This window comes from Lactuca sativa, chromosome 9 (genome assembly GCF_002870075.4).
Source record: "Lactuca sativa cultivar Salinas chromosome 9, Lsat_Salinas_v11, whole genome shotgun sequence".
In the NCBI taxonomy this organism is placed as follows: Eukaryota; Viridiplantae; Streptophyta; class Magnoliopsida; order Asterales; family Asteraceae; genus Lactuca; species Lactuca sativa.
Window position 1 is genome coordinate 19958839 of NC_056631.2, and position 25350 is coordinate 19984188.

Here is a 25350-nt window from a genome sequence, read left to right on the forward strand (position 1 = left end):
ATACCCAACTGTGGAGATAAAAAAGGAAACACATCAATGTATAGACTTTCTACCTTCAAAAGATGCACAAGGAAGAATAGTTTCTGGATCTATAAGCTTGCAAGCAACACCTCCTTCTCCAACGGTCTTCTTCTTCAACCAATGAGCATCAAAAGTCACTAATAAGCTCCAAACTCTCACAAACAAGGCTTAAACTCGAGATTAAGGTTTTTGAGGAAAAGTGGTTGATAAGGAATGTCCAAGGGAGGCATAATGTGGTTTAAATGCGAAAGCAAACCCTTAAAATGAGGGTTTTAAGGCTTAGCTAGTATGTCCGACGTACCTCACGTACGCCTGCGTACTAGCAGGACTTCCGCGATCAGATCACATAAGTGCGCATACCCACATGTACGCCCAAGTACGAGTTGAAATGTGAAATTCACTAAATGGGGAAAAATGTGCAAACTCAAAAAGGTTAAGGGCTAAAATGGAAATATTTGATATTCGGATGCTACACCAGGACTGGGCCCATGATTGTATGTTGGGTTGGAATAAACCCCAAGGCTAGGGTCAATGATATGTATTGTATGTGGTACTTTGGAGACTTACTAAGCTTTGTGCTTATAATTTATGTTTATGGTTTTAGATATTTCCGTTTCCAAAAGGAAGGGTCTGGTTTGATCGCATTGCATCCCCTAGAGTTTTATTCTGCATTGAATGTTTATAAATTACTCTGATGATTTGAGAATACTTTGACTCTACCTGTCTTTTGGAACAATGAATGTATAACTTTAACTTATTTAAAATGAAATTTAACTTGTTTATTTTGCACTGAATGTTTACAAATTATTCAAAATTATTTTAATAAAAACCAAATTTTGGATTTGTTAGATTCTAACATCAACCCAACTTGAACAATTTGTAATGGAACACGTCATTCTAGATTCTGAAATACATATTTGATTATTCCGGAGTGAGATAACTAATGTTTTGTGATTATGGTAAATCTAAGCCTAAACTTCCAACACTACATTTTTAATGATCATTCCAGAATGAGATAACAAAATGCATTAAAATAACATATAACCAAATATAGTATAATATGCAACATAAACTACACATATTAATCGTTTTAGAAAACATGTACCAATAAAAATAAATAAGGAAATATTTGCATATACATATAACCACTTACATTAGAATATATAACATAAACCCTAAACCCTAAACCATAATGAAATACAACACATATCCTAACATTTTCTAAAACTAAAACCTAAACCATAACTTTAATTAGATATACTTGGTCTACATGTGTTTGGTTACTTGTGGCCAAATTATCGAGTATCATATGTCTTTTGCAGTAGATGCTTGAACTGCTAAATATGCATCGTTGGTAGGCGTATTAGGCACCCTAAACCAAATATGAATGTACATGGAATAATAAAAAACAACCTTTGACATGGCGACTTCTTTGAATACCTTCTTGATAATCGACGACTTTTTTTTAATTCATTCTTTGAGTATTCCTAACATATTTTAACACAAAAATGCCATAAATATAGGTTAATTTCGAGTATGAAACTCTATAAAAAAATAAATTCCGAGCACACACAACCTGGAACACATTTTCATTTTGGAATATGACAAACTATTCCAGAATAGTGTCATGGATGTTTTGTTTTGGGCTCGTATAGACAAAACTCAAAAAAAATCATCAACAACAAAATTACAATATAAGAACATTATACATTACCATATTAACGAATAGATGATGAATCTAAACAAATCTAGAGTTTGGGTTACTAGGATTTAGTGAGAGGGGGTAATGTTGTTAATGAAAATGAAATCAACATTAAATAAGTCTCAAATATGTTGTTTTGGACTAGTTTGGAATAGTTGTATGTTAACTTACCAACTTTATATCATGTCACATTAGTTCGAACACAGTCTAGAACAAATTTAATTTATGGCATTTGAGATTTCGGACTACCTTAACATCAAATCTCCTGAACTCCGGAACAAACATTATACTGTGAAATATCGTATTCAGAACAATTAAATTATTTTTTAGAAATAAAATAAAGATGATATTTTTAATTATGTTGTCTAATGCCAAACATAAATCAAGATAAACTAAGGGGGTGTTTGGCAAAACAATTTATTAACTGTTCCACACCGCTATAAGCTAAAAAAACTATTTGGATAAAAATAGTTTATAGCAATGACAAACCGCTAATAAGTCTTTTTTTCATAAGTTAAATCTCTTTAACCTATTAATTTATAAGTCAGTAAGCTAATAAGTAAGAGAAATCTCCAAAAAAAAATCTCATTATTTGGCCAACTTTATGAAAAGTCCTACTTTTTTTTTATATCAACTCTTTTACCCTTTTATTAAAATTCTAAAAAAATGGTTGAAATTATAAAATAGGAATAAACTCATTAAGCTTCATAAAACTAAGGATCAAAGACTTCTATAACCAATTATTTGCCATAAAACAATGACTTTAACATCATTTTGAACTCATCATCGTCTATATAATCCATTTCTCATTTAAAATTTTGTTACAAGTAATATAATATATTCAAATTATGTCTTAAACACCTTAGTACAATCTACCTAAAAAGTAGATTAAATGAAAACCAAATATATGGATTACAGAGAAAAATATGAGTTTTATCCATTGATGAATTGTTTATATATGCTTAAGATTTAAGGATAAAATACATATTTTTTCTTTATAATCCGTACAATCTCACTTAACATATTATTGTATTGATTAGTTTATCATCAATCAGTTATTTTTATATGAACATATCAGTTGGTTTTCATTTAACCTACTTTTAGGTAGATCGTACTAACTACTAAGATGTTCAACATATAACTTGAATATTTTATAATACTTATAACATAAATTTATATGAGAAATGAATTATATAGACGATAATGAGTTCAAAATAATGCTAACATCATTGTTTTGTGGCAAATAATTGGTTATAAAGGACTTTAATCATTAGTTTTATGGAGCTTAATGACATTTATTCATATTTATAATTTCAAACAAGAAATTTCTAAATTTTTAATGAAAGGTAAAAGAATTGAAATAAAAAAAATACATATTTTTTATGAACTTGGTAATGAAACTTTTTTAGAGATAACTAGATAAAAAATAGTTTACAAATAAAATTTAGAACCGATTAAAATATTAAAAAATTTCTGAAAAAATTGCGATAAGTAATAATTTTTATTTTTCTTTTCAAACACCCCTTAAAATTACTAAAAAAAATTATTAAAAGGATCGGTAGTTGTTCTTCGACACCAGCAACGTTAACAAATTGACAGAGCCTAGAAGGAAAAGAGAGGGGCTTCACACGGCGGCACTGCGGCAACCACCATAAAACAATCCACAAATGGCCGGTAGGAATTACATCCCACCAGATGCATTAAAATTCAGACAAGATTCTCACTCTCGCCGTGCGCCAATTGAATCTCCTCCGCGCCACCACCAGGTCGAAGACCACATCGCCGTCCACCACCGCGAAATCCAATCACTCCTCCTCGACAACCAACGCCTCGCCGCCACTCACGTCGCCCTAAAGCAGGAACTCTCTATCGCTTTGCAGGACCTTCGCCGTCTCTCCTCCGTTGCCGGCAATGTCAAGGCCGAAAGAGATGCCGAAGTGCGCGAGGTCTACGAGAAGGCCGTCAAAATGGAGGCGGAAGCTAGAATGACCGATGAATTAGGTGCCGAGCTTATTCAGGTCAGAGGAGATGTACAGAAATTGAGTTCAGAGAGGAAAGAACTTAATGAAAAGTTAGATAAGGTTCACGGTGACCTTGCGAAAGAAAGGTCCAAAGGACATCAAGTTCCGATGATCAAAGCGGAGATAGAAGCCATGCACAAAGAACTATCAAGAGGAAGGTAATAATCTTCCTTATCATCTGTTAATTGTTGCTGTAGGAACTTTCCCCATTGTAATGTTGATACTTCGTATAAATTTCCCCTAAACTTCATTCCAAATTTCCAATCAAAAATAGTCAACTGATTTTAGGCCCATTCAGTATTAGCATGACTTTTACTCTTCAATTTAATTCATTGATAATTTTAGCTTGTCCTTGAATGGCATATCTAAAAGCAAAACCTCCTTGCTGACTTCAATCAATCTGATCATATGTTGGGTGTTTCAATCCTCTAAAAAATTGGAAGAAACATTTGAATTGCTAATCTTGATTCCTTGGGAGGAGAAGAAGGGGGTGGGGGTGTGAAAACGATCATAAAATGTGGTTTATTGACTATTATTAAGTGTTGATTGATGCTAATGCTATGCTTGCATATTTTGGGAATTATAAGAAGTGATATAGAATTTGGGTCTCTAAGCCTCAGTAAAAAGCTAAATGCCAGAAATAGCATTTTACTTTCTATTTCTTTCTTATTGTAGCATTGTACTTCCACATTATTTCTAATTAAGGAATTGTACTTTTAAAAAACTACCCTTTATAGGAATTGGTAACCATCTGATTTGAATTATCATGACATATGGTACAAGTTAACATGTTTTTATGTCACTTACTGTTGTTGCCAACAAAAAATATTTATATAATTTTTTTTTTTATAAAAAACTGTGGCACATTCTTTTTGTCAAATTTCATCTCATCCAAGACCTGCGATGCTTTTTTGTTTTTGCGATGTCATCATTATGTGAAAATGGGTTATAACTTTATTGCTAATTAAACGCTATTCAATCAAACAAAGATCAAAAGATTTTGAATTTATTGCTATTCAACATATTAATTATTTATGGAACTAATAAAAGATTAAAAAAGTGTTGGCATTTGAGTTTTGACCCTGTTTATGCAAACAGGGCAGCAGTTGAGTATGAAAAAAAAGTGTATGCAAGTAACCTTGAACAAAGCCAAGCAATGGAGAAAAGCTTGATGTCTATGGCCCATGAAATTGACAAGTTACATAAAGAACTTGCAGATAAAAGAGCAAGGGCTGCAGCTGCAACTGCTACTACTACCCATGGTTATTATTGTTATTATTATTATTTTAAATTTTGTATTATACATTTTGTTAATTTTGAAACATGAACAGGATATGGTGCAGGATTTGTGAACCATGATATGGGTTATGTTGGGAATGCATACACCATGCATCAGGTATGCAATTGTTTGTTTGCAAATTTTATCAAATATGGATTATATACATATTTCAGGAAGAAAAAAAAAAGGAAGAGAAATTTACCATTTTTACATGTTTGAGGTTCAGGGTGGAGTGGATCCACAATACGGGTCTGGAGCTTTGCCGAATGGTCCATATGAGATGCAGCAACATCACATGGTTGATCCTCAGTATGGGCATGGAGTTGTACCTCATCAGCCTCAAGGTGCATTAGCATATGATATGCAACAACAGCATCCTCCTAATAATGCATCACATGGATGAAATTTGTATTTGTATAATTGAAATAAGTGGTGGTGTAACGTTTTAAAAGTTTTTAGGCTTAGGCTTAGGTTTAGCAAGACAAGACATCTTGTGTTGTCCACGGTATGACTTTTGTATGTTAATGTGTAGATCGAGTCATAAGTCTTGAAATGTTGTTTGGGTAAAATTCATAATTGTAATTCAAGTCCAGACATTCATCTAATTATCATAGATTGGTTACATGAAGGAAAGAAATAGAAGGTGTTATAATTATAAATTACTTTTATTTAAATAATATTTTATACCAATAATACTTCAATTATACTTTTGTTATTTTCTTAAAATGCAATTTTGATTATAAAGGTGTTTTAAAATCTTATGATCCTAGATTTAATCTATATTTTTTAGTTTTAGAAAGGGAAAATAACATAAAAGTCATTAAGTTTACACCAAAATTTTAATTTGACTTTAAATTTGATACCGTGTTTTTCAATTTGTTTCCGGTCAAACCGATTGATTGTTTACTGACGTGGCATGTTGATGTATTTGATTATCCATTATACTTCTTTAACCAAGAGAAAATGTTGAAAAAACACAATCTATTATACAGGGGCGGAGCCAGGATTCTAGATTGAAGGGGGCTTACATCATAATAAGAATATTAAATTACTTTTTATAACTGAATAATATAATACGCTTTGTAAAACTGGATAAGAAACTGATAAAGAAAAAATTGTCTAAATAAGAACATCAATAGCTTAAAATTAAAGACTGTTCTTGGGGATCATGAATCAAAGAATCTAATGTACCTCTCTTAAATATGACATCTTATTTTTTCAGATTAAAGATTAATTAGCCCGCTACAAGACCCAACTAATATATCAATTAATTGGCAGTTACAAGAGCTATTTATAAACACTAATAAAATGAATGGGGTAATATATAGGAAAATTAATATAAGTGGGGTAATATATAGGCGAGAAATAATTTTTTAATTGAAACCTCATTGATGAAAAATACAATAAAAAGACCCAACGAATATATCAACTAATTAGTACTTACAAGAGCTATTTTCGAACACTAATAAAAATAAATGGGGTTATATGTAGGCAAATTAAAATAAATGGGAGTTGATGGTGGTGACCAAATTTGTTCGATTTCTTTTCCTTGTATTTTTTAGTTAGATACAAATCATGATTATAATGTGTTCTAGAGAAGGACTGATGAGGGGTGGAGCCGTGGCAGTGGCGTATGCATATAAGAGAATTTAGAAGAAACCATGCAATTAAACAAGATGTTAATAGCTCTTCAAAGTATCGCATTTTCGGACAATGAAGACAAATGGTGGTGGGATATAGGATATTTTGCGGAGTTCTTGGTAGCCGGATATGAGAAGATGAGTTGATAATCATATTCTTCATTTGCGTGATGACAGGCTGTCATATTAGGTGGAATCGTTTTGTTTCGAGGAAGATGAATATTTTAGTGTGACATGTTCTTTTGGACCGACTCCCTACTACTACTAGGGATAACTTAGACAAACGTGGTATTGATATTCCGTCTATTCTTTGCCCTGTTTGTGCTTTGGAAGTGAAGCAACTTGTGTTCTTCAAATGTGAAGTTGCGTCTAGGACGTAGGATTCGATGTTTATGTGTCTCTCTTTTTGGCCCACATGGTATGATTCCACTAGAGCTATGTTTAACTCGATTGATGATCTTCCTTGCTTTACAAAAAAGAAGCTTGTTATTGATGCAATGTACTGTGATTTGGTATCTTTGGGGATTTGGTGTCTTTCACTCAATTGATGATTTGGTATCTTTGGCGATTTTGCTTTTGTGATAAAGCAGTTTCATTTTTTATGGTATGTTAAAATAAATAGTAAAAGCTCTAGAAATTAAGATTGCGCGACTGCATAAGCTTTTAGACTATGTGTAATTGGTGTTTTAGTTTCTAGTTTCTAGTTGTTTTTTAATATATGGTTCTTTTTATAAAAAAAAAATAAATAAACTTTTTGATTATTTAAAATCTCCCACAATTTCAATAAATATGCCAAAAAAAAAACCCTTATATTAAACACGATAACCCATATATTAAACACATTAATTTTAGAAAAACACGACTTATTATAGATATTTTATTAATGTAAACCTTTAGAAAAACATAATTAATCGGTTTTTCTTTTACAGACTTTGAGTAAACACAACATTAATATAATGATTTTGTCGATAATTATCGTATTCCAATATGATAAGTTGTATTTGTTTAATAGTTCCTGTAAACATACAGGATGATGGATTATAAATTTATAATAACCAATTTCGATATTTTGTTCATTTTATTAACAAGAATTTAAACATGTACTTACAAGTTATAATGAAACATTGTGATTTTACGAGGACCATTTTCGTAAATATGTATATCGTTTACAAAATCATCTACCCACAAATTTCCGGTGTGTACCATACGCTGTAGAAATGGCACTTTCTCTCTCACAGTTCACTTCATCCCCATCTCTTCCTGCGTCATCGGCAAGAACATCCACCAATTATCGAATCATCTCAACGACAATCAAATCCACCCTAAATCCAATCACCAATTTCCCCAACACCGCCATTCTCACCGCCGCAAATGGGAAGAAGAACCACCGCTTCGCCGTCATCGTCAACGCCGCAGAAGAACAACAGCAGCAGCCCACCACCGCAGAATCCGAATCCACCCAAAAGCCCCCCTCCGATGAAGAATTATCTGAACTGGGTACGGAGATCAAAAAGGCGATGATGGATAGAGAGATTAAGAAGGATGAGAGTGTATGGGCCGGAGTAGTGGATGAGATAGGCCGGATCGAGTGGCCGGCGTTCAATAAGGTCCTCGGAACGACGGGGGTCGTGCTCGGCGTTATTGCTGGTTCCAGCGTCGTTTTGCTTACTGTTAATGCCGTTTTGGCGGAGCTTTCCGATCGGGTGTTCGTCGGCCGTGGGGTTCAAGATTTTTTTGGCTAAACGAAGACGATAAGGCCCAAGGGGGGAAGAAGCTGTTATCCAGTGTAACAAGGTCCATGGATATACTGTGTTCTACACCTATCTGATTGCTCCACGTCCTCTTGTGTCAATTAGTTTAGTATAATACATTGAAATTTGCATGTATTAGTTTTACTTTTACCTATCTCTTTTTTTTTTATCCATTTTGATATCTTCAATCTTTTTGCTCGACTAATCTGTGACTGTGTACATAATCTTGACAGCATTATTGTTTCCAAATTTGAAATTAAATGGTTTTCATTCAAGGAGTTCACAAAGCATGACTTAATAAATAAGAGATTTTTACTAGAAGAAAATTCTGGCATTTTTTAAAGTGTACATTTCCCGTGGGGTTTGGGGTAATCTTTGTTGTTGTTCCCTCCTCAGATTTTTAACTCGGATATTCTTATTGTTTGTTTTTATTACGTCTCTATCAGTTTTAAAAAAATTATTTTGCCCGTGCTGCTACTTTTTTATATTTTAACTTCATTTAATAATTATTTCTTATTAGTGGAAATCATAATTAAATCACCTCCTCTTCCGATCCAACCCACCCCCCCTTCTTCCGTAGCAACATGAAAATCCAAAATTTTGACCACCATAAATCTACTCATCGATCCTTTCTCTAATTTGGCAAGAGCACCTCTCTGCCCCACCTATGAACACATCGATCTTCATCTTACCAAGAGTTCATGAACAAGGAAACTAGGAAAAATAAGGAAGCTAGAAATCAATGAACAATTTCAGACAATTCAGCTAATCACAACCCAATCTTTACTTAAACCCAGAAAAAACAAAAACTGAAAATTTGGTGAAACTAAAATCATTTTTACACAATCTGAGATGGTTCCTATAAATCACAACCCCATGGATGATGTAAACCAATTAAAACCCTAACTTGCTTGGCCGATTCTTAATTTTGTGCACAATCTAATGAAAAAATGGATTTCAAATTGCACAAAATCAAAAAAACACCAACCTCCTCCTTCGGGAGTAGATTCCAATGGGGATGGGGTTCAGGATAAAAAGGCGGTGTATATTCATAGGTCTTAAACGTGTTAAGATTTTCAGGGCTCATCAGAGGTTCATGGTAAGTGTTTCAGGCGTCGTTTGGTTTCAAATGTGATAGAGAGAGGTGGAATAGAAAGACAAATTACTCCCACAAGTGAAGAGGGGAAAGAGATGGAGCTCACCAGCCCTATGTGACGTTGTTGTAGTCGCCGGAGCTCTTGTATAGTTTTATCGGAACACAGGCGGAGGGAGTATGGCGGCTTATAAGCCGACAGTGACAAGATTGTAATTGATGGAAGGGGGCGAGAATGGTGCAGGTTGCAATGGTGCGATTTCCTTGTTCTGGCTCAGTGGCCGGCAACGATACAGTGATGCAAGTGTAGTGACCGATAATGCAGATGGAATGGTGATGGTGGAAGACGATAGGTGAAGAAGAAGGGGTTAGGGGAGAATGCCTAACGTTGCTTAGGGTTTTAGGGATTCTTTTTAAAAATATAAAAATTCATTTTTGTAATATATTATTAATAAAAAAGGTAAAAAAAAAATAAATAATAAATAAGTGAATAAATTATTAAGGGGTAAATCAGAGACGGTCCGAATTAGAGACGGTCCGAATTTAAAAAAAAAAAAAAAAAAAAAAAAAAAAAAAAAAAAAAAAAAAAGTTGTTAGGGACCAAACACGCAGATTACCTTAAACCATAGGGTCCATCTGTGTAATTTACCCTTTTTTAAAATAAAAAAAATCAATAGATCGCGGTTTGGTGTATTCAATTTCTTTGTGCAGCTTTGCAAACCAAACATAAGACAACAAAGAATTCCATTACCTTTGGATTCCAATTCATTAGACTTATTACATTCCTTACAAAAACATTATGCAAACCAAACACCCCTCTTGTGTTTGTTTTACTTCTTTTCTACATCACTTGTGAGCATTTCAACACATTGGATCGCAAAATAATCATAACAGAAAATCATAGGCCACAAAATCTTTACTATTTCAGAGGTAATGCATTCAAATTAAAAAACAAGTAGCAAAAAACCATAACTACTAATTATCTTACTCTTACAAATCTCAAGATCAAATCATGTTTATAACAGTCTATGAAAACGCACGATAACACGAACAAAAAAAGCATACCAAATTCATCACGCATTTGCAGGACCCACAAGAACACCCTGGGCAGACCCTTCTTTCTTGCTATTATCATCCATGGATTCCCCATCATTTTTCCTGATCCTAATCTTGTACTTAGTTTCAAAATCAGTGAGCTCCTTCTTCTTCCTCTCCAAAGCTTCATTAAGTCTAGAAATCACCACTTCAATTCCTTCCTTGTTTTGTTGGACAGCTGGCAAGACTTCCTTGATTGTTCTCTCAACAAGCACACCTCCAATCATTCTGTAGCAACGTCTGGTGGGATCCAGTGGCTGAATGGCATTGATCACCAATGAGTGCTCACTTACTTCCATCTCTAGTTCTGTGATTTTTGAGTAAATCTGATTCATTTCACTTCTTATGTTTCCATATTTTGCAGCAACTTCTTGCTCATTAATTGGTTCAGCATTGCCAGCCATGATGATACTTGAAGATGATAAACAGAAACAGAAATAGAGATTAGTTATAGCTAATATATAGGTAGAATAGTCATTAAGCTATGGTGATATAAAGCCACTTCTTTAACAGAGAAAACAGTATATAATTGATAATTCCAAGACACGAAAGTGTTTCACGAATCATTCAAGCAAAACTTTCTATAGCAAGAAACCATCGATTCGAATTGGATCAAATGTACATGTAAAATTTATGTTGCAAAAGCATCAAACTTGGCATATGCATTCCTGTATGCCCTATAACATATACAACAGTGAGTTTCAGAATTCAACCAGACAACAACAGAGAAATGATGGCTACTAACCCCTATGAAAAAAGAACTATACTAACTGATAACAGCCAGACGTATGCAAATAAAAGGACGATAGTAGAGCACTTGATAAAGATACCTAGCAATTGCTACTTTTAACAGATTCATGTGGACACAGAATGTCCTCCTGTCATGATCTAACACAGCTTCGTAAGCTTCCTAATAAACTAATGATGTTAATAAATGATAGAATCAAAATATAATTGTAGAAAGTTGAGATGGAAGATATGAATTCTAATACTTCCTTGATTCAAAACGTTGAAATTCTACACAAATTTATGGATTAAAATACGATTTGAAGAAATAAAACCAATAAATATTGTGGAATAGATGCAAAGTGGAAGGTCGAATCTTTGTTTACCTCAGATTTTCGGTTCTTGAGCAGAAAGTGCAATCCAAACCCTAGCTTCTCCAAACGTCGAGAGAGGGAGACAATCAGTGCAAATCAGTTATGGGCTTGTGAGCCGGTGCGTGGTTGGGCCTATGACTGGAGTGACAGCGACGGAGACGAGGGCACAGCGACGGTGACGACTGTCGTAGCAAACCTTTGAAATCCCGAGGGACAAAATGGAAAAGAAAGGCTAGGGTTTAATTGGTTTTCCGATTACCGATTTACCAAAATAATTTGTTATCATCACCGATAAAATAAACGTGCTTTATATTTTATTTTTATTTACATAGGTTAATTTTAAAAAAAAATTATATGTGAGATCTAATGATAAATTTGAATTTATAAGAAAATAAAAAACAATAATAAATTATTAAAATTGAAATATTTTTTATCTTTTTAATTTAAATAAATAAATAAATAAAAACTAACTTTAATTTAAAATTTTTTATATTAAAAAGTAAATCATTAATGAAATTAATATTCATTTATTGCTATATTTATTGTAATCATTGTATTAAAATATTATATGAAATTTGATAAAATAAGAAAAATCCATAAAATAACATGTGAAAAAAATTAAATCAAAATTAACACAAATTAACATTTGTTAAGTTGAAGGAGAACATGTCATGTACAAAAAATTCTTTATTTATTAGGAATGATTTATAATTTACTTTTTCAAAAAATAATACAAATTCAATCAATAAAAAAACATTAAAAATCAAATATGGTCTAAATGAAAATTTGGGGTGTCTTTTTAGCCAACCCCAAATGAATTGGGACTTATTTTAAAGTTTTTTTTTTATTGATTCATCATTTATTTTCATTTAACACCATTGAGAGTTGATTGATTTTTATGTATTTATATTGACCACTCAATATATATTGAATGGTCAATATAGTATAAAGCTTTAAGCATCTAACTCCTCTACTTTTAACATATTTTATTTTTATCCCCTTAATTATATTGTAGTTTTAAATGTTTTTCATTTATTTAACTATTTAATTATTTCTATCATAATTTTTCATTTATTAAATGTTTATATACTAATTTTTAGTGATAACCTTAATTTAAAATATTTTCTATTCAATTATAATATGTTTAAAGATTATTAATTAAAAGAGGAGGTTGTATGAACATCTTAGATAGATAAGGATTAAAGTTAAATTTATAAAAAAAAAAAAAAAAAAAAAAAAAAAAAAAAAAAAACTATGGAAAAAACTTAACCATTAAAAAGCCCATTTAATTAGAGGTCAAAAGTATTAGATTAATAATGTGGCCAAAATATTAAATGATATGGTAGGTTAACCATAGGAGATGCTCTAAGGATTTAGTCAACCTTACTAGAAAAGTCACGTCATACTAATGTGGCCATTTCATTTATATTTTTTATCTTTTATATTTCTTTTTAACATAAATTAAAACAAAAAAAAAACATAATTTTTAAACATAAATAAACATTTTATTATTAAAAATATTACATTAAAAATTTAAAACTACATTACAAATTAAAAATACATAAAAATTAAAACTTAGATTTTTAAACATTCATTACTAATAAAAAATACAAATAACTCAAAACACAAAAATAATCGCCTTATTTTCGACGGCCTTGCATTGAACTTTTAAAATTATTGCTAAATTCCCCGACACAATACCTAGTTGGGGTTGTATGTTTAAAAAATTAGATTGTTAAGTTCTATTTTTTGGTTAAGAGTTATCAGTGTTTTTCATACTTTTTTCGAGAAAAAGAGATGGTTGTCTGTTTTTTCCGAAAATACCTCTTTGGTACTTGTTTTTCAGCTGATGATGTCGCTTGTTTTGATTTGTCCCTTCCTGGTGGTTGACAAATGTGGACTTCCGATGGATCATCCCCATCGGTGTCGTGGAAGTCTTCATTAAGGCCGAGGACATAACCTACATCCGACTCGGATGTTTTTGGTCTTCTGTTGGAGTCGGTGGTCGATTCTGAATGCGCATCCTCATTTAGGATCCATTTTGGACAGTGACGAAAAATTAGTCATTCTTTTTGGTGGCCGAACAGTTTATCGCTTTTGGTAAGCTTGAATTGGTAGACACGGTTGATATATTTCTTGTGAATATTATAATGAATTTTGTACTTTTTATTTTGCATATAATAAATCGATTCCTAAAATTTTTATTAGGTCTCGTTAAATTTTTGGGACAACCAACACCCATACTTTTACACTCCTCTTCTCGACCAAATCTACACTTATAACTCTACTGAAGTTCCGTTCCTTGCTAAACCCAAAACCTTAAACAATCAACTAAAGCTTCTCCTTGTTGACATTAAAGATCAAGAAAGCTCTTTGTAACCACTCCCTCCCTCCCTCGCTCCCCCAATCCATTATTCAATTAATAATGGTGCTTTTTGTAGGTTTTTTCTGTTTAAATTTCCATTCAAGGTTCTCGCGTTTTGTGTGTATTCTAGTTTGTATTGTTATGTTAAATGGCCATCATATATATGTGGAGTCTGGCTTGTAATCCTAAAAACCCACAAACCATTAACTCGCCTTTCTTTTTGTTACATTATAAGGTTAATTATTGGTTAACTTTCATATACAAACCCAAATTCATTTATACAAAATGATGTGGACCCTAGCATGGAGGGTCGGGCTCTTGTGTTCCTAAAGGCTCATGACTGAGTGGATAAAGGAGCTTCACGAAAATGAACAAAACTTTGGCTATGGGGTCCTGTTTTGGGCCTACGACCAACCAAATCGAAGCTTGATATAAGGATCATGTCATAATAAATACCCAACAGGGACTTACCCATTTTAAATGAAGCCATAAACGTTTTTTTCTCTTGTTTTCAGGTTTGTATTTGGCGTATGGTACTTTAGTGGTCTCTTTTAAATTTTGATTCTTATTTAAATGTTCCTAATGTAATTTGGATGGTCATTCATTAGTTTAAATAACTATCATTTTTCTCCTCAAATTTTGTGTGTTTTAAACCAGATTTTGAAGCCCAAACTCATGGTATTCATAGAATAAACGTGGTTTATCACAAACTTCATGGGCAAAATTTCGACGTCGATTACCTTTTTTCGCCAGGCTCTTTGATATCTCAACGCCTCGCTAAAGTGCTCAAAAACTTAGAAAGGTCGTGCCTCAAGATGCAGGAAAGTTTCCAGAGAGAAAGGCTGAATTTTGTGAGAAAATGAATAAATTTTGGTCCTATTTATAGTTGTCGAAGGGGGCATGTCGCACTATTGTTTAAAAGTGTGCTGCGGAGCGGCGTGTTGTCTCGTCCCAGATGGTGTCATGAGTCATGATTTACCTAGGCAACATCGACAAGTTGGTGGAAGAGGGGTGTATATCTTATACCACATGGCGCACATCGGTGGCGTCACGCCTTATTTATCAGGTAAAATTTGAAATCTTCAAAAAAATCATATCTTTCGCGTATGAGCTCCATTTTCGACGCTCTTTATATCCTCGATTTCGTATCGAAGAATACTGCAACTTTCATTTAGATCTCAATAGCTAGTTCACATTCTATTTTTAATTTACAGTCTATGAAGGTTACATTATAATTGACTTTGTGAAATCCATCACTTCTCCGTACGAGCTCCGTCTTGACGTTCTTTATATCGTCGAATTCAATCAACTCTCGTTTACATTTTTTTGGCTAACAAGTAACCGATTTTCATTTTGTATTTTGTGACACATATTGTTGTATGTGTTGAATGTGAAACTTCAAAAAATTATAACTTCTTCATAAGAAGTCAGATTTTAACGTTCTTTGTACCCACTACTTTTTTACTTTGATTATTATGATTTTCGTTTAAATTATTTATCCAATATATCTCCTATTTATAAGTGATTATTGAGCCCAAATAATTACGTTTAAGAATAAGCTTTTATACAATTCAAAAAGTTCTTTCAATCAAAATATATATTTTGTCAGAACATTTATTATTTTATGGTTCAAGAATATTGTTGTTTTTTAGTATACTCATAAACATATTCTGTGAAGATGTCCGAATTAAAAAAAATTATCATTCGTAAAATCAGATTTTTAAAATTAATAGACTTTATAATCCCTTAAAAATATGCAATTTTCTTTTATTAAAACTATCTTAATTGACTAAAATACCATTGCAATTAATTAGATGGTATATTTCAATTAAATTTAATTCGACAATATTTATTAATCACTTTATTAAAATAACTAAAATAATTGGCCCACAATAAATCTTGCATCCACACAATAGATAGTTAGAATACAATAACCTAAACCTATATATATATATATATATATATATATATATATATATATATATATATATATATATATATATATATATAGAGAGAGAGAGAGAGAGGGGATAAAATAAGAACACCTAAAATGTTGAGAACGGGAGAATAGTTATGGACCAATCAATATACCAAAGATTATTACTAATTGTATATTTTACATTAATTATATAAAATTAGAAACCACTTTCCTTAAATTTAGGGATTACTACAGTTTCCAAAAAAATATATTTTTTATTAATAAAATATTTAAAAAAATTATCATTTTTTTAATTTAAAAATTCATTTTTTTTCATATACCATATGATTCATATGAATTCATTCACTAATGAATGAAAAAAATTATAACTTCTAGGTTTTTTTTATTTTAACGATGTTTTATTTAGATTAAAAAAATATTTTTATGTTAAACTCATTAATGATTGAAACGTACATAAAAATAAACTTTTAAATAATATTTAGAATTTTATTTGATTGGATTATGTTAATCATGAATAAATATAATAACAACAAACACTTTAATTAATAACACACAATATGATAGACAAAAAAAAAAAGCTCAAAACAATTATAATCACAAACTAGATAGGTGACCCCCGCGTTGCGGGGATCGGAGGGTGTCGTTTTTGTGTGGAAATATAATACGTTGTTCTAATTGGTAGCTACAGTAAAGTATGTTGTTATTGTCTACGTTTCGCCCATTTACAAATACACAAATATGTTGTAGAATGCTATAATATAGTGACCCCTTTGTGTTGCAATTTAAGTGCATAAAATATAATTTTTTTGCATTTAATTTAAATTCATTTGTAGACCAACCCTGATCACATATACATATAAGGGTCGTTTTTCTTTGAAAGAAGTTTGTTGGAGTGTGACTAATGGTTAAATATGTAGCATAGTTGCACCAATCACCAAAAGAGATGAATATATAAATAAAAACTAAAATCATGGAGATGTAAAAAATTGGTTTAATGGTAGAAGGCTCTTTCATGTTCAGCCAACATCCGAAATGGCAAGCCTCTCTTTTTCTGTATGTGCGTCCATCGCCCTTATCCTAGGCTTTTTAGGTTTCAGCTTTTTTTCATGCCATGGTAATTCATAATCCATCCTAGTTGTTATAATTCCACCCACCATACCATGTTCACCATCTGTATCATCAAACTCAAATCCTTTAAAATCAAATAAAATGAAAGATACTATAAATAGTAAGTTTAATAGCTATGTACTTTAAGAAGAAGTGAAAATGTTAGATTTTCAAGCCAAGTTGATAGCCTCAAGACCCTACAAAACAACAATCATAATAACCTAAGAACAATTTTAATCATAGTTGATTAATTAATTATTGGAAATTCAATTATTACCACCTGATTTGAGAGTTTAATAATGCAAGCAGTTGAGAATCCTTTAGCTTTAGTGATTGTGTAAGTTTTCTCCAAAACCTTAGCAGGATCAACAAACCCTTTAGGTTCATCTTGCATTGTACTTACTGAATTTGACATAAGTTCATGTGCATATTTCCCAGCATCAATACCAAGATCAGCCCACCCACCTATTTAATCACTAATAATACAAAAATAGAAAATAATTAATAAATGAAGACAGTAAAAAATGACCTGAGCAATGTTGACAGCTGATTTGTTTGGCACAACAAAAGATCTGAAGTCCAATGCACATTGCAAAATGATTTGAATAATCTCAGCTATTTGTTTCATATCATCCGATAAAAAACATCTGCAATCAGTTTAAAAAAGATTTAAATTAATTTTATATCTGTGTGTTATGTGAAAAGTGAAAACAATGGTAAACTTATAACTTACATGCGTTGTGAATCATTGAGATTATCCATATGGACAATGTCAAGATCTGTTAAATCCTTAACCTAATGGAAAAAAACAAAGAATAATTACTGGAAAATGAATACATGGAGTAAATAAATATAAATATTAAATGTGATGATGATTATTCAGAACCTTATGCTTAAGAGAATGTAGAAATCTACACCAGGATACATGTGATAACTGAGACTGAACATATTGCTGCAATGTTGATACAAAATGGAAAATCTGGTGCCTGCAACATACAAAAATTGGAATATATATATATATATATATATATATATATATATATATATATATATATAATTGAAATATACAACACATAACATCATATGAATTGCCAGAAGGAAGGGCAAGAAAGTCTTTCTGCTCCATCTTGAGAGTTTGCTTAATATGTGTTTCTTGCTAAAATAAAACTGTTTATTGTCATATTCAAGAGTACCTCAATCTCATCATGATATTGAAATGGGGTTTTTGTACATCAGAATGACGATTATTGTTGGTGAAATGCATGAATTCCTGTATATCAAAATAGAATTCACTCCCATTGCACCCTCTTTCATCCGACTTTGACACCAGCCGCTGAAGTCACTATACTCTGGAAATGTGTATGAACTTGCATCCGCTTCACTGACTTCATTACTACAGATCATTTGCAAAAACTTACATTATTTGCTCATTCACCTACATCATAAGGGTAAATTTGGTGGTTGAATGGTAAGAGGAAATGGTGAAGGCATGTCATTTAACCTGGAATGATGTGTACACGAGATGGGAATGGGTGAAGATTGGCCTGTAATTGGAGAAGCAACAAAAGTCCCATACCCCAACCGAAGTAGGTAAAGAGTAATTTTCCTATTAATCATTTACTTATATGAAATAGGACAGGAATGGAATCGAATTAAATTATATCCCATTTCTGCCAAAAAAATGTGTGATTTTGATTTATGTATATTCCAATTCCTTCAAAAAGAAATGTAAACATAAAAAATATACGTTATGAAATTACCATTGAACTGAAAGAAGTGCAATATGAATTCATCCTCTGTCATTTGACCTCGATGAGAGAGATATAATATGCTGTCACTTTTCCGTAAAGAAGAGAGCAATCTCAATCCATCATCCTTACATATTGACATCATATATTGTGTAATGTATAACCTGAACATTTCTCTCAAATTCCTGAGGGATAAAATCCATCACAATCTACCAAAATCACAAATCTATTATTCGCATTTACTCTATATTGCATATAAATGAATACCTGAACACATTGGACAATAGTCTTTCCTACGAAAGTCAATAGAATAATGTCGATGCGTAAGTTGTGAGTGCTTTATAGAGAAATGCATCCTTATTCTAGCACGTTAGCAAGCCTCTTCTTGCTGTAATCAACCTAGCCCAACAACAAAATTAAAATAGTTCAACAAAAGTGGATCACTCAAAACAATATATCCAGGATTGATACTCCTCTTACCTGTTCTTTATAGAAACAGAGCCTAATTAAGCATAACATATAACCTAAATCGACCAATATTCACATAAATCGGTTGAAATTATTACCAAAAGATGAAAATGAAGCTGAAGTTGAAGATACAGAAGAAAGAGACTCTCACCTCAATCTGTCCTCTGGCAGCTGCCGTGTATAAAATAGTTGACCATTGAACATCTCTAAAACCCAAAACATCTTCACCGGAGCAATCATACCACCAGACATCAATCGTGGAGAGATGCAGCAGTATACAGAAGGCAGCCGCCATAGCCATCTCTGATTAAGGAGGTTTTTCCTCTTTTGGATTCGCCTTCATGTAAAAGATTCCGTGCGACGAAGCATCCGTTTTTGGCAACGTCGTCGAACTGTTCATCTTCATCCCAGAGTCTCCGACGACGGCTGCGTTCCCCTTTTTTCGTTCTCGTTAACACACAACAACACAGGAGAAATTGTAAGAGTCTTTCATGTTACCCTGGCTTGTAAAGGGATCGATTGGTGGTGACGGTGGAAGATTGGTGGAAAGCATTCATTAGGTGGGTACATTCGATGTTAGACGCAACGATTACGTTGGTGAACATCGTGTTTCAATTTCCTCTTGAGTTTGCAACTGTAAAATCGAATCGATGGCGCTGCGTTCGGTGTCTAATAGATTCCGATTGACGATGGATCCAACCTAATAACACGGTGAAGACAAAGGAAACGGGAAAGCACCAGTTGATGGTAGAGGTAGATGGAGAGAAAGGCGGTCGCTTTGTGTAGGTCCAATCGAATAGTCAGGTAGGTGGTATTTTGGGAGAAAGCATAGAAGATGAAGCTATTGTTGGAAAACAGGAACATCTACGTAGGAGAATACATATCAGTGGAATACTTCCCTGGACAAAGGCGGTGGAAGCGGTGACTGCAAAACGATCGGCAGCGGAACATGTAGCAATAATGACAGACGAGCCGATGAGTCACTATTTTAGGGAAGTGGAGTAAAAAAAAACCCAAAAGAAAAAATAAAGTTTGGTCCAATAGAAACAGTTTACTATATATATATATATATATATATATATATATATATATATATATATATATATATATATATATATATATATATATATATATATATATATATATATATATATATATATATATATATATATATATATATATATATATATATAAATGAATATATCCTTAAGGGTATATAAGCTTAGGTACCCAAACCCACCATAATACAATATTTTGTTTGATATATTCATTATAATGTTCTTAAACTTCAACCCCTAACTTGATTTACGTTCAACATTTCCAAAATTTCATCATTATCTTCCTCTTACATTACATCTTTTTGTCGAACATTACTAGGCTATATATATTATAGTTAAAAATGAAAATTATGTAAGAGGGCAACAAAAGTGAAATTTATAAAAATCTTCGAATTAAATCAAGTTAGAAGTTGAATTATAAGAACATTGAACAATTACAATGTATATATATGATACAAAATGATGTAATATAGTGAGTTTGGGTACCTAAGCTTATATACCCTTAAGGGTATATTCATTTTTCCCATATATATATATATATATATATATATATATATATATATATATATATATATATATATATATATATATATATATATATATTAAAGATGAAAGTACGATACAAAGATAAAAAAAAAAAATTGAATACATGTGTAATCGTAAATAAATAAAGGACAATGTAAAGTTAAAAAAAATCAGTTTAAATCACTAAAGAATGAAACAAATAAAAAAAATATCTAATACATTTATAATCATAAATAACGATGTTGTGCTCGTGGTCGTTAATCTTGATGCTACCATCACACCAAAAAACAAAGACACCTGTGATCACTGTTATTCTTAAATTCATACCTGTAACAGTAGTTCAATGATATTAAAAAAAAACAAATAACAAGCTATAATAATGTATATATGCTTCTTCATTTATTCACAAACGCATGTATATACGGATTTAGTTATATTCATGTATGATTATAACCATATGCATGTATGATTATTCCAGAAAAGGAAGAAAAAAAACAAAGGGCAAACAATTAGAAAAATTTTAAGTAATTTTGTTTGCATCAATACAGAGAAAATTGAAGGTTCTATTGGTTTTGCTTGTCATTGAGGGTGTAGCAAAAGGTTAGCTTTGATTTTCATTCGTTGAATACCGTCAGAAAAAGGAAATCAAAGAAAAGATTGAGAAAGAATCGAATAAGCATTCATGTTCCAGTTTTTTAAATTCAAGCATTTCATCGAGCACCTTATGTGCAGAACTTATCTTTCTTCCCTTATTAGCCAATTTAAACGAGTAAAGTACCATACTTGATAAACATACACAAGCAAAAGAATGTCGCCTCTTGAATCTGGATGTAGGTCTCGAATATTTGTAACTAAAACAATATGTAATCAAGTCTTTGCTTGAATAGAGGAAGAAGATAAGTTGTATGCAATTTATGTATCGAATTTGACATCCAGTTTATGTATCGAATTACCTGTATGCGATTCAAACAACACAATGGAAATCGAGATTCAGGTTAGTAGAAAACGATGGCACAATACAGTCGATGATGATGTCATTAAGAAGGAGGCGCCTCATCTGGTCTCATCGGCGCCTCTTTTGTGCCAGTGATGGGTCGAAGATGGTGGTTGCGTCTTATAAAACCCTAGAGAAAGAGAGGATATAGATACGGGAACAAGAAAGGTAAGAAGTGAGAGGGTGAAAATGATAGGAAATAGGTAAAGTTGCAATTCCAATTATGCCCTTTTGACCATTTAAAAGTTACACTTAAATGTCACCAGTTTTAGAATTTTTCATAAATTGTCCGTTTAATAGTAACCACAGATCTTAGTATTTAGATAGTCCATATTTGTTCTCGCGTTCTCAACCTTTTAGGTGTTTTCATTTGATCATACTCATATATATATATATATATATATATATATATATATATATATATATATATATATATAGGGTTGGGTTATAATATGGATGGACAACTATTGTGCGGACATGTGGATAATGTTATCCTATAAGAATTATTAAAAGAATAAGTTGTTTAGTAATGTGAATGCGTTCAACCTCACACAATTGTTGTCATTTTCATGCATTCTCACTAATTCTTATTCATTTTTTGTTCTTATGCATCGTTTTTCACTCATTTTCATTCTTACGGAATATGACTCTATAAACATCCTGACAATATTCTGAAGGAATGAGAATAATAAAAAAAAAGTCTATAATAACCTTATAGACAATTTAATTGGTGAGAATGTGTGATAATGACAATAGTTATGTAAGATTGAATGTATTAAAATTATCAAACAACATATTTTCTTTGTCATTCTCACAGAATAGCACTCCACACGTCCGCACAATAGATGTCAATTCACATTTGAACCTAGCTCTCTCTCTCTCTCTCTCTCTCTCTCTCTCTCTATATATATATATATATATATATATATATATATATATATATATATATATATATATATATATAAGTTGTAAAAGTCGCTAGGTGGTAGTTGGACAGTCGACTGAGGTTAAGGGACTAATCGGTCTAGGCGAGGATTAATTGGTGCCTAGGCGGAGACCATTAATTGTAATAGTATTTATTTTTTAAAAATTAAATATTATCTATATACTAACAAAATAAGTAAATAACCATAAAATTTTGTCATATTCAGTTGTTTAAATATTTAAGTCATCGTATATAATTATTTTTAGACCAATTAGGGATCTTTTTAACAGTTTCAGTCATTAATCATCAAAATTTAGTCATTTATTATCATAAATCTGACTAATCGGGGATTATTTTGAAAATTTTGACTGTCTAACTTTTTTTTCCAGCTTAGATCATCTAGACCACATAGGACCGTCCAAGACCGACTCCGCCTAACTCGACCGACTAACATTAATCATAGACAGTAAGAGACCTCCTAGCGCCTAGGCGGCTACCTAGGCCAATTTTTACAACACAGATATATATATATATATATATATATATATATATATATATATATACACACACACACACAGTGGTGGAGCCAGGATCAAAGTAAAGGGGTATCCTAATTGTTTTTAGGGTAACCCAATTTTTTTCCCGGGGTACTTAGGTTTCCCCGGTTCGGTTTCGGTTTTAAACCCAAATTTTAATCGAATCCTTAGCTAACGTCAATTCTTGTTATATAAACATGAAGTTGAAGTATATTTTGATACTTGATCGATGTGGGACTCAAATTAGATATCAAATAAAGCATGAGGATAACAGGTTTATACAATAGAAAAAATGGTTGAGTTTACATGTGTTTAGCGATGTGAGATAGTATAGCTGGAAAAATAAAAGAATAGTAAACAAAGAATATGTAAGAAGCAAGAATTGATCTTGAGACCTTTGCTTCAATAAGGCAATGCCTTAATCAGTAGACCAACTGTTTGTTTGTGTTTATAAGTGGAGGGATGCGTATATATACACTATACTGATTTTTTTTAGGGATACATAAACAAAAATTACACTACCTAAAAAAATTTGATGGGTATCCCAGGCTACCCCGGGATCCCCTTGGATCCGCCCATATATATATACTAGGCGAATGTCCGCGCGTTGCGCGAAAAACCCCTATATAGTTGAAGTCTTTACAAATATATGTTTTTTTAAAATATAACAATAATGTTGTTGTTAAATTTGATATCATAATTCGGATACTAAATTGATATAATATATTGATTATTTTGAATTATATGATTATATATATATATATATATATATATATATATATATATATATATAAACACATATCTATTATAATTGCACTATCTCAATAGTTTGAATGACTTCTACCCGCGAATTACGCGTTAATGAAATTAAGTATATATAGTTTAATGTTATTTGTAGTTGTTGTTATTGTTAATTATTTTTTTAAAATTTATTTGCTTAATGTTTTAATTTCTATCATTATAATTATTCAAAACATCAAACATTGTTTTTCGATTTTAAATGTAACAATATAATCATTTATATATAGGCATTTGAAACTATTGTTACAGTTTAGTTTTTATATTTATCACTACAATTTATCACTTTTAACTATTTATAAAATATTATTTGGTTTTTTTAAGTGGAAATAAAATATATATTTAAGTTGACACTATAATGTTATATTTAAATTAACAATTTAAGTATTTTTGTCCAAACTCTTCAAAAGTTGTAGCTTTAAACTGATGATGGTTTACATACAACATTTTAAATCTAATAAATTAAGTATAATATGTAAAAAGTTAAAGTCATAACTTTATAAGTAGAAGTAACTATAGTATTTTAAAATTGAAATTTAATTTATTTATGATTACACTTTAGGTTTGATATTTATTTAACATGATTAACCAACTTATAATCATTATTAGAAAGACACTACAATTTATCACTTTTAATTATTTTCAAAATATTCTTTTGGGTTGTTTAAGGTAAATTAAAATTTATATTTAAGTTAACCCTGCAATGTTATATTTAAATTAATAACTTAAGTATTTTATACAAATTGTTCCAAAATTGTATCTTTAAAATGATAATGGTTTACATCCAACAATATATTAAAACTAATAAATTAAGTATAATATGTTAAAAGCTAAAAAACATAACTTTATAAGTAGAAGTAAATATATTATTTTAATATTGAAATTTAGTTTATATATGATTAAACTTTAGGTTTAATATTTATTTAACATTATTAACAAATTATAATTATTATTAGAAAGAAAATGAAAAGTCATGGGAGTTTCAAATGAATGTGGTGAAAGAAAAAATACATGAGAGTTTCAAATGCATGAGGTTCAAGGAAAAATGCTAGATTTATAAGATATATATATATATATAAGACCATGATTGCTTTCTTTAATCATGAAACCATACGCTTACACATTCAGTCTTTAGTTGCTAGAGACATGGTTGTTGGGTTATGAGCATTCTAACACTCCTAAGTG

The 25350-nt window shown here is 31.3% G+C and overlaps 4 protein-coding genes across 10 annotated transcripts; 2 read left to right on the forward strand and 2 right to left on the reverse strand.

The window, feature by feature from the left end:
• Positions 1-3275: 3275 nt before the first annotated feature.
• LOC111876490 (protein FLC EXPRESSOR) lies at positions 3276-5645 on the forward strand. 2 transcript variants are annotated; one of them, XM_023873014.3, is made up of 4 exons: positions 3276-3902; positions 4843-5006; positions 5088-5140; positions 5250-5645. In XM_023873014.3, exons 1-4 carry the CDS (start codon positions 3391-3393, stop codon positions 5424-5426), a joined length of 906 nt encoding a protein of 301 aa, XP_023728782.1. In that variant the 5' UTR covers positions 3276-3390; the 3' UTR covers positions 5427-5645. The 2 variants fall into 2 exon arrangements, with proteins under 2 accessions (XP_023728782.1, XP_023728780.1); XM_023873012.3 differs by having other exon boundaries at positions 3278-3902; positions 5076-5140.
• A 2091-nt stretch (positions 5646-7736) lies between these two features.
• On the forward strand, positions 7737-8602 carry LOC111876489 (preprotein translocase subunit SECE1). Its single transcript, XM_023873011.2, has one exon. It carries the CDS (start codon positions 7881-7883, stop codon positions 8403-8405), a length of 525 nt encoding a protein of 174 aa, XP_023728779.1. The 5' UTR covers positions 7737-7880; the 3' UTR covers positions 8406-8602.
• A 1806-nt stretch (positions 8603-10408) lies between these two features.
• Positions 10409-11969, reverse strand: LOC111876488 (prefoldin subunit 2). Its single transcript, XM_023873010.2, has 2 exons — positions 11715-11969; positions 10409-11013 (listed from the first exon to the last, which is right to left on the reverse strand). Exon 2 carries the CDS (start codon positions 11004-11006, stop codon positions 10581-10583), a length of 426 nt encoding a protein of 141 aa, XP_023728778.1. The 5' UTR covers positions 11007-11013; positions 11715-11969; the 3' UTR covers positions 10409-10580.
• A 4824-nt stretch (positions 11970-16793) lies between these two features.
• On the reverse strand, positions 16794-20350 carry LOC111876487 (uncharacterized). 6 transcript variants are annotated; one of them, XR_008226294.1, is made up of 10 exons: positions 19481-20350; positions 19129-19260; positions 18615-19046; positions 18307-18506; positions 18000-18099; positions 17847-17908; positions 17643-17728; positions 17394-17468; positions 17256-17310; positions 16794-17177 (listed from the first exon to the last, which is right to left on the reverse strand). XR_008226294.1 is itself a non-coding variant. In XM_042898036.2 (10 exons), the coding sequence occupies exons 4-9, from the start codon at positions 18375-18377 to the stop codon at positions 17284-17286; spliced, it is 453 nt and encodes a 150-aa protein (XP_042753970.1). In that variant the 5' UTR covers positions 18378-18506; positions 18615-19046; positions 19129-19260; positions 19481-20350; the 3' UTR covers positions 16794-17177; positions 17256-17283. The 6 variants fall into 6 exon arrangements, 2 of the variants coding, with proteins under 2 accessions (XP_042753970.1, XP_052623206.1); XR_008226293.1 differs by having other exon boundaries at positions 17394-17515; XR_002845029.2 differs by having other exon boundaries at positions 17394-17515; positions 17643-17760.
• Between the last annotated feature and the right edge of the window lie 5000 nt (positions 20351-25350).